The sequence below is a fragment of the Curcuma longa genome, chromosome 2 (assembly GCF_044706935.1).
Source record: "Curcuma longa cultivar G26 ecotype Majalengka, Jawa Barat chromosome 2, ITB_CL_G26_1.1, whole genome shotgun sequence".
In the NCBI taxonomy this organism is placed as follows: Eukaryota; Viridiplantae; Streptophyta; class Magnoliopsida; order Zingiberales; family Zingiberaceae; genus Curcuma; species Curcuma longa.
This window is the reverse complement of record NC_133862.1, coordinates 13,011,005-13,020,916: the sequence shown is the minus strand read 5'-3', so window position 1 is coordinate 13,020,916 and position 9,912 is coordinate 13,011,005. Positions and strand designations below refer to the sequence as shown.

Genomic DNA, 9,912 nt, shown 5'->3' with positions numbered 1-9,912 from the left:
TTTGAGTGGTAGTCAGAATCTCGAAGGTATATTCATACTGTCTTGTATTGCTACCTTGCAGTTTAGAAAGAGTTTGAGCACTTGAAGATTCTAAAAATGAAGGCAGCTTAGAAGACTGTAATTAGTATTTCTATCAAAAGAAGTGTGTGGTTAGTGTAATGGAATCATGTTTCCATTTATTCTCTGAAGTAAAGAATTTTTGGTAGTGTACAAAACATTTGTCAATTATTTTTTGCTTCACATATTGGATCATCACATCACTTGTCACTGCAAGAAAGGTGAAACAGATTTCTTATCATTTCCAGTAGAATTTTTCTTTGTTAAGCAACATTCAAGTAGAGAGACCTGTTCATTTTCACTGCTAGCAGTCTAAACACAATTTTGGGCAATGCATGCAGCTATTACAGGAACTGGCCATGATTCTTGGAGCTTAGAGAAGTGTATCACTAGCAAAATCCAGCCCAACATAGCACTTTCAATTGCAGCTTGGAAGCCAAGCATCATTGTCAATAATTTCGAAAAACATCAAGATCTATGAAAATATTAGGAAAGTTTNCTGTTTCAAAGAATGTTCTTGCTAGGATACTACTCGCACCAAAACCACACCTAAGTATTTACAAAATTGCATGGGAAGGCCAAGTAGCACTTTCATCAAAGAAAATGTCTAGTCCCTATCTAGATAGGCTCCTACATTGATGGGATATCATGCGACATTCTCCCCATGAGCATCACCCATGTAATAGACCATGGTGTTGTATGATATCTCTATCACACACAAAAAGAGAATATATATCCTAAAATTGAAGGGAAAGAAAAATTCGGCATTGTCCAATGGTTTACTTGTGAAAATTAAATGTTTGTTATTCTAAGATAACTGCATATTGAAATTTGTAACAAAACATGCTGAAGTTAGTTATATGATCATATGATTGTGATTTCAAACCAAATAGAAAATTTTGACCATGATGACAAAATTTGTTTTGGCACTGACAGAAGACTGCAGAGAGAGCATCACATTTCACACATACAGAAGCAAGTTGACAGCTTTGGGGGCTTTGCACCATGGCCTTCCTTAATTATCTGTTTCTTGACGTTCTCATGAAGGATCTCCACCTCTGACTTGACTTTTGGAATATCAATATCATCCTGCAAAGGTTCGTTATGCACAAACGCTGCGGCTTCGGTGACAATGTCATTGTCATCAATATCAGAGTCAGAGCCTACCAAAACAATAGAGGAACATGGCAAATTTAGTAGAAGAAAAAGAGAATCCAAACGGATTGAAAAAAAAGGGAAATATATGATTCGGATAAACAGATAGGAATATCAAGTAACTGCGCGACAAAGATTATCAGTCTGCAGCCCAGTTGGTTTGCAGCCAACAATCGAGAAAAAGATCGTACTTTCCTAGTACAATCAAAATGTCAGAAACGACACCAATAGTGTCTCACCAACTAGCTATGATTTCTCGACCCACCTAACCCTCTCACAGTGCTAATGTTCCCAGAATTATCCCGAAACGGTTCCCATTCAACGCACACTCCTCTCTGTAAGTAACCCACAAGGAGCAACAAGCTCACGACCTACCCTAAAAACCTACCAATGGCGCGAGAAATACAAGTCCAAATCGACAGAGAGAGGAATCACCAGGAGACATTGGCACTCCCCGATCGACGACGGCAGGAGACCCTGGCGGCGGGGGAGAGGCGGGGGCAGGAGAAGCCATCTGGTTGGCGGAGGCCGGCGATCTAGAGCTGGGATGTTGCGGCGATTGGGGAATGGCAGATTCGTGGGGGGAACCAGAGTGGAGACGGAGGGATCAAGAGGTAAATTCCGCGATCGTGAAGCGGAGAAGTCGAGTTCGACGCCACGAACACAATTTCAAGAAGAGTAAAATAAACATTTTAATGTGTATGTCTCCATTAATGGGCCAACTTTTAAACCATCGGCCCACATAACATTCCATTTTATCCTTACGAACAACAAACAGCGCGGAGCAATTGTGCAAGAGAGCGAGACAGAGAGATGACTGGAGATCGAAGCGGGAGATCTACGCGACTCCTGCTCCTCGTTCTCTCCGTCTCTCTGAATCTACTTACGGGTACAATTCTTTTCAACTCTAATATTTCCTTCTTTTGATGCTCATAGACCTGCTATTTTACGACAAGAAGTGATCATTTCATGCATTCACTGTTGCTTTGTTGGTTTCTCTCGATTTCGTTCGCTCTAGATCTAATCGGTGATCAATATGGGGTATATAGTTGATTTTGGTTTGGGCGGAGTTCGTCTCTGTGATCATTGATCTTGGTGAGTTTTGCTCCGTGTTGATGGTATAACAACGAGATGTTTTAGGTAGAACTGGATCTGTTTCTCTAACTTGAAGTTGTTCTGTAATTTCATGTTTCCTTCGCTCCTACTGTGGTTCGTGCGTTAGCTTCTTTCTTTAGGCTAGCAGTAAGGGTTTTCATTTGATTCCTCTAAGGGTTGAAAGATTAGTTAGGTTAATTGCTCTTGGTTAGGCAAATCTATGAACAACTATCTCCTTCTTTAGGATCCGGGCGTATGGAGGTAGAATCTTACTCCTTTCTTTTCTTGATTGACGGCTGCTTTATATTCAGATTGCGGAAGTTTCTCTTTTTTTAATAATGAAAGAAAAACCTGGAGTAGGAAAATTTGCGTGGACTATTTAATTCCTGAATGGCCTGAATTTCTCTGTGTTGGATGCATGTCAGTGAGAAATTTTAAGAATCTTTGTTTTGGTGATTATGTTTTAGCTTGTTTGTCAGGAACCTTGGTAAACAATGTTTCAAATTAGTAAAATTAAGCAAAATGTCTGGAAACTTTATTGAGTTATTTCAGTTATCGCACTTGATTGACTTCTTTTCTGATGGGCAAAGTATTTCAGTAAGTTTAATAGTTATAGACTATATGGTGTTCCTATTTATCTCATTTCCAATGTTTTTCACTCTGAGCAGCTGCTTCTTCTTCTTAGGTTTATCTGAAGACCCATCACCTCCTAAGGATTCGACAACGACTAGCAATCACAGTTCTAGTAGCAAAACAGGGCTCAAGCTTTTCCTTGCATGCCTTGGAGTGGCTATTATTGTACTACTGTCTTTTTTCTTATTCAAGATGTGGCAAAAAAGGAGGAGAGAACAGCAATATGCTCGCTTGTTGAAGCTGTTTGAAGAGGATAATGAGCTTGAAGTTGAACTTGGTCTTCGGGATTGAAATTTTGTTTCAGTGTGACTTTCTTTCTGAGGTAACACTGGATGCTCATATTTTCAAAACGAATGACTTGTGAGAGTCATACCGGTCATAATATCTTTATTTATTGGTAACCTCTCTGGTATTTATGATATTAAAGACAATTCTCATGAAGCTGACAAGTAGTGCTAGCTTATATACAATTTTTTGTGACAATTCTTGTTGCGAGAATGTAAACTGAGTAAATAATTAGCCTCTAGCTATGTACAAAGTTGGTACTATCGACATTAATGAATCTTTTCCGTTGAAAAATGCATAATATGTAAGGATGATTCAGTTTGAAGAAAGAGAAATAAGCAAGGCATGCAGAGTTGGATTTCAATTGATGTCATAGTCTACTTTTAAATTTTCAATGCAACTTCTGTAGATCCTTTGAGCTTTAGACTTTGCTTAACCTCTCTCTTAATATAGACTAGGGGTAACCATTTGCTACAGTAGCTTGACTAGCAGGGTTTAAATATCATTAACTATTTAACTGCATATACCTGATGGCAATTATATTTTGCAGAGTGAACTTGAATATCCCCATTTATCTTACACAATAATAAATGTTTTTCAATTTTACATGTTAGACGTGCATGATAGACAAGACAAGTCTTCATACAATATTAGATTGACCAATCCCTACCACATATAATTTGACCACAGAGTGAAGTCTGATAATAACATTAGTGTACTTATCTGCTTCTGCAGGGAGAGTTCTATTGAATTAGGAGTACTAAGAGCTTCATCTAGTGAATGAGTATACCTTAATTCCAAACAGCTTGAAATCCTTAAAAAAATATCGAAACAAATGAGCTATAGGAGAAATAAACTTTAAAATCTTCATCCATTTGATTGACTACAAGAAAGATAGAAGAGGTTCAACTAAGAACTCAAACCCACATAAGCTAGACAAAAATGATGAAACCACAATGTATCTATGTTTATTCAGTGCAAGTTTGACAAATAAAGACCTACCTATTCTCTCATGGATAAGACTTGGTAAATGCAAGAAAGCTTCTGAAGTGGTTTGTCGAGCACTTATATCTGCAACCACATCAGATACTCATATCCCTGTCCAAGTAATACATTATGCTTGTTCTTTAGAGAACTTGCTAGGATTGGCCCTTCTAAATGTTGGCACTGAGCAAAAGAATAGTGAGCCGGGTGCAAGAAGAATTGTAGCAGAAGAAGCTTTTATTGCATTGCATTCTTTTTTCGCTAAATAGCACATGTTAAGCGCCCATTTATAACACAAAGGATAAATCTAGAATATTCAATGAACTGCCTAGGAAGAAGAACATTTGAGATTCTAAGAGAGCTTAAATCAAAAAGTCACATGCATAAACTTCAATAAAATTTTACAAATTATATCCTTTTCAATTTGCAATATTCCTTAATTTTAAGTGTCTAATTGGGCCATGTACTTTTCAATCTTTTCAACAATGACAACCTTGATTGGTTAGATTGTGCTTATGAATTTTATCAATATTTCGTTTTACTCACAAATTCCTAAATGAAATGATGTCCAATTCGAACATGCTTTAATCTTTAGTGGAAAATGAAATTCTTGATCATTACAACTGTTGGGATGTTATCCAATAGATGATAGTTGGATGAACTTCAGTTGCTTTCAAGTCTGAGAGGATTCTTCTTAACCAGAGGACTTTATATGCTGCTTCAGCAGTTGCATTATATTTTAGTCTGCAGAAGATGGTGCATTTATCTTTGGCTTCTTTGAGTTCTATCAAATCATCTTCAAGCTCAAATAAAAAATCTTGCCAGATATGCTTTTTTAGTCATTAACTGACCTAACCTAATAGATCTCTTAAAGTCGAGTCACTTCCTTTAGCATATTTGATGCCTAGTACTTATCTTAGAATGTATTTTTCTGCATGAATATTCAAATGACGTAGCTTGCACAATGTTAGGCCTTGTGTTGATTAGATAAAATCAAGGAGAAATTATCTTGTTGCAGATTTTGACATTGACATAGGAATTAAAGTAGACTTGCATTTATCTATTTAAAATTCATAGCATGACTCTAATGGAACTCTTTGTTTAAATTATTGAACTTGCATGATTATACCCAGGTAGATGAGGTCATTAACATACAGATAGAAAATTAGAAAGTTAGTCATGTCAACTAATTGATGTAAAAAGAGATGAATCCCTTGGACTTCTTTGGAATCCAAATGAAATGAAATATTTGTCAATCCTATTATTCCATGCATGTGAAGCTTGTTTAAGCCATGGAGCTTTCTGGAGCTTGTAAAATTTACAATCCATATCCTTAATATCATACCCTTGAAGTTGCTCCATACGTACCTCTTGATTGAATTTTAACTTTGACAAAAATTGATTTATCTAGAAAAGATACAGCTTTGCAAGGGTTGTCCTTAGTTCGCGAACAACTCCAGCAAGTATTATCTTCAACTTGTGAACTATGCTTCTTGCCTTCCCCTCTAATTCACCTCTGGAACTATGTGCGCACTATGCTAACACCGTTTCTTTCTGGCTGACCACCGAAACTCCAGTTTGGAAGAGCATGATACCTAAACCCTTTTGTTTTGACCAGCTACCATAACTCCATCTCAGAACGAGAGATTTTAACCATAGGCGACAGTGCTGCTTCAATGCTTTACCATCCTTCCCTATATATGTTTGCCCTGGATATATATATGTATGTATGTATAGTAGATTGGACAAGCTGTGCATTCGATATGAGAAAAGGTACCACTTGGATCATGTACTAACTGCTGTTCCTTTTCATAACTGAAGCATGCATCAAAGCTCACTTCTTTTCTTTGCTGCATATCTTTCTTTAAAACATGCTTTTCCTGTTGACTGGTAGATATAAGATTAGGTATTACTAAGCATTGGTGTGCTTTCTTGAGGATTGTAACAAAATGAAATTTGTTTTATTTCCTTGGTAATAAATGCAAGGCTTAGAGCACACAGATTCGCTGTAGCCATCCATGTTCATTTCAACTTTTTTGAATGGTAGTCAGAATCTCGAAGGTATATTCATACTGTCTTGTATTGCTACTTGCAGTTTAGAAAGAGTTTGAGCACTTGAAGATTCTAAAAATGAAGGCAGCTGTAGAAGACTGTAATTAGTGTTTCTATCAAAAGAAGTGTGGTTAGTGTAATGGAATCATGTTTCCATTTATTCTCTGAAGTAAAGAATTTTTGGTAGTGTACAAAACATTTGTCAATTATTTTTTGCTTCACATATTGGATCATCACATTGTCACTGCAAGAAAGGTGAAACAGATTTCTTATCATTTCCAGTAGAATTTTTCTTTGTTAAGCAACATTCAAGTAGAGAGACCTGTTCATTTTCACTGCTAGTCTAAACACAATTTTGGGCAATGCATGCAAACACATGATTCTTTTCTAAAAAAAAAAAAAAAAGGACAATGCATGCAGCTATTAAATTGAGAAACAGGAACTATTGTCTCAGCTTCATGACTCTTGGAGCTTAGCAGAACTCTTGTGTATCACTAGCAAAATCCAGCCCAACATAGCACTTTCAATTGCAGCTTGGAAGCCAAGCATCATTGTCAATAATTTCGAAAAACATCAAGATCTATGAAAATATTAGGAAAGTTTACTTGCCATGACCCTAATAAATCTCATTTTATGTCGCATTATGGTATCAAATAAATTTCAAAACTCCTTTATACTAATATAGTAAAGAAAATGACTTGGATCATCTCTTGAGGATTATCATGATGATAATTAATTTTCAAATAAGATTTCTGTTAAATTTGGCGTTTTGATGTGTCTTGCAATTGCTAAAAGAGAACAAAATAGTAAGCTAAAGGATATGCACCGAATAGAAAATCAAGAGAACTATATTACGAATGCAAAACCACTCATGCAATTGAAAGGCAATGAGTCAAGCATGTTCCCAGCAATTCAATCACATGAAAGGGTACTACACAATAACAATTGAGAAATCTCTGGATGGTGCTTACAAATAAAGATAGGGCATCCTCAAGCTTGTATCAGATTGGATCTGCTATGAAGAGGAAGAAGAAGCTCAGTTGATAACTGATTAGAGTTGCTCCGCTTGCTGATGAAGATGGGGTTTTTCTGAGCTGTGAAGATGATGGAATTAGGATTCAGACAAGGCAGGGAATCCCTAATCTCCTCAGTAGCTTCAGTGATGATGAGTGAATGCTCGGATCAGCGGTGGACTTGTGTATGGTGAAGAATACCGGAAGGAGGGAATGATGATGACGATGAAACCTGAATAGAGAGGGAAATCCCTCTCTTCTCTTGTAAAAATCTCTGGTGGGAAAAGTGGGAGCTCCGATCAAAGAAGTTTTCTCCAAGCTCATGATCTCGATCCCCTTTCTCTGTCATTATTACGAGTGACATTTGACGATATCAAAATATACAACTCCTTATGTAGAGAATTGTAGTGACTTCAGATCTGAGGACTATTCATACTAATAGTCATTATGAGAAAGTTTATGACACTCATATAACAATTCATGAAACCTTCTTATATATATATTCTCCAATATATACACATATATCAACTTATGAGATTAAGTGTATATTAGTTAAGAGTAGTGTTCTTTACATCATTTCACTATTAATTAACCAATTGATATGATATAGATCAGAACCTACTATCCAAGGATATTATTATATTTATTCATTTGGCATAAACATGAAGTAAATATAATAACTAAAATTTTACCTTTATTAATAAAATATGATAAAAAAAATTTAACTAACACCGGCGGCGGTGGTGGCGATCGGTGTTAGTGTTAGTGTCATATTTACTTCTTAATCAAAAGTTTTATATAGTTACTAGATGAGAGCTTAACAACATTGATATATATCAAAGAACGATCTTAGATGATTCTTGATGTGGCGAGTAGTGGGCCTCCACATGGTTGGGTCAAAGTCAAGAGTCAAGGCTGCCTAAAGATCAAAGGGAATGTGAAATCATGATTGAATAAAACTCGTGGTAGTCTATATGTTGATTCCGACTCCTACCTCTCTCGACGACCAACTCCGACTCTTACGTCTCTCACTGACTGACTCTAACTCCTACATCTCTTGACGATCGACTCCGACTCCTACCTTGGTAGATATGACATGCGACCTCCGCAGATAGGACAAATCAGTGGAAAACATGAGGAGCATAGGGCAACGCTAAAAGTGACATACAAGGGAAATGTGGAACCATGTGCACGGTAAAGTAAGGGGGGCTTTTGAGGACATGACACTTTCTTAATGGACATGTGCGAAAAGAGGGATAGTGGGTTCCACCCCTTCTTGAAAAGGAGAGTATAAAACAAGACTCATTCTCACGGGCACAAGTATGCATACATCTCTCCACTCATTTCTTTCTACTTCTCTAGTTCTCCCCTTAGTCCAGTTGTCGGAGCTTATTTGAGCATCGGAGTAGCTATGCCAAAATCCACCATAATCTCATTCTACTTCTAGTCTTGTTGATAATACACGAGATTCTGAATCTTTAGTCTTCACGATCGTCGATCCGTCACCAACCTTCTCATTGGTGATTCCCTCCTTCGTAATCTCGGACTGGATCAATTCTAAAGCATGCAACGATGTTGATATATACAGTATTTGTACATAGTTCTTAACCTTGAGATTACTACTCATCTCATAAAAAAAAACTAATATATGTGCATGTCGATTCCTTCTAAAAGAGTTGTACATTGTTTTTGTTACTAGTCTTATAAAATGAGGGAAAACCAATGGCGTAGTTACGCGAGCACTTATATCTGCAACCACATCAGATACTCATATCCCTGTCCAAGTAATACATTATGTTTGTTCTTTAGAGAACTTGCTAGGATTGGCCCTTCTAAATGTTGGCACTGAGCAAAAGAATAGTGAGCCGGGCGCAAGAAGAATAGTAGCAGAAGAAGCTTTTATTGCATTGCATTCTTTTTTCGCTAAATAGCACATGTTAAGCGCCCATTTATAACACAAAGGATAAATCTAGAATATTCAATGAACTGCCTAGGAAGAAGAACATTTGAGATTCTAAGAGAGCTTAAATCAAAAAGTCACATACATAAACTTCAATAAAATTCTACAAATTATATTCTTTTCAATTTGCAATATTCCTTAATTTTAAGTGTCTAATTGGGCCATGTACTTTTCAATCTTTTCAACAATGACAACCTTGATTGGTTAGATTGTGCTTATGAATTTTATCAATATTTCGTTTTACTCACAAATTCCTAAATGAAATGATGTCCAATTTGAACATGCTTTAATCTTTAGTGGAAAATGAAATTCTTGATCATTACAACTGTTGGGATGTTATCCAATAGATGATAGTTGGATGAACTTCAGTTGCTTTCAAGTCTGAGAGAATTCTTCTTAACCAGAGGACTTTATATGCTGCTTCAGCAGTTGCATTATATTTTACTCTGCAGAAGATAGTGCATTTATCTTTTGCTTCTTTGAGTTCTATCAAATCATCTTCAAGCTCAAATAAAAAATCTTGCCAGATATGTTTTTTTAGTCATTAACTGACCTAACCTAATAGATCTCTTAAAGTTGAGTCACTTTCTTTAGCATATTTGATGCCTAGGACTTAGAGAGATCTTAGAATGTATTTTTCTGCATGAATATTCAAATGACGTTGCTTGCACAGTGTTA

General features: G+C 36.5%; 2 protein-coding genes across 2 annotated transcripts; one reads left to right on the top strand and one right to left on the bottom strand.

Moving 5' to 3' along the window:
- Positions 1 to 1,011: 1,011 nt before the first annotated feature.
- On the bottom strand, positions 1,012 to 1,841 carry LOC141816902 (peptidyl-prolyl cis-trans isomerase FKBP42-like). The gene is made up of 2 exons (XM_074704626.1): positions 1,648 to 1,841; positions 1,012 to 1,220 (listed from the first exon to the last, which is right to left on the bottom strand). The coding sequence occupies exons 1-2, from the start codon at positions 1,724 to 1,726 to the stop codon at positions 1,012 to 1,014; spliced, it is 288 nt and encodes a 95-aa protein (XP_074560727.1). The 5' UTR covers positions 1,727 to 1,841.
- Positions 1,842 to 1,978: 137 nt separating this feature from the next.
- LOC141822465 (uncharacterized) lies at positions 1,979 to 6,497 on the top strand. Its single transcript, XM_074709916.1, has 3 exons — positions 1,979 to 2,101; positions 2,993 to 3,262; positions 6,305 to 6,497. Exons 1-2 carry the CDS (start codon positions 2,026 to 2,028, stop codon positions 3,229 to 3,231), a joined length of 315 nt encoding a protein of 104 aa, XP_074566017.1. The 5' UTR covers positions 1,979 to 2,025; the 3' UTR covers positions 3,232 to 3,262; positions 6,305 to 6,497.
- Positions 6,498 to 9,912: the final 3,415 nt, after the last annotated feature.

Excerpts from the sequence above, each read along its gene's own strand:
- LOC141816902 (XM_074704626.1), bottom strand. The coding sequence starts at position 1,726 with ATGGCTTCTCCTGCCCCCGCCTCTCCCCCGCCGCCAGGGTCTCCTGCC. Across the intron at positions 1,221-1,647 it reads GGGAGTGCCAATGTCTCCTG|GCTCTGACTCTGATATTGAT; the intron begins GTGATTCCTCTC and ends TTGTTTTGGTAG.
- LOC141822465 (XM_074709916.1), top strand. The coding sequence starts at position 2,026 with ATGACTGGAGATCGAAGCGGGAGATCTACGCGACTCCTGCTCCTCGTT. Across the intron at positions 2,102-2,992 it reads CTCTCTGAATCTACTTACGG|GTTTATCTGAAGACCCATCA; the intron begins GTACAATTCTTT and ends TCTTCTTCTTAG.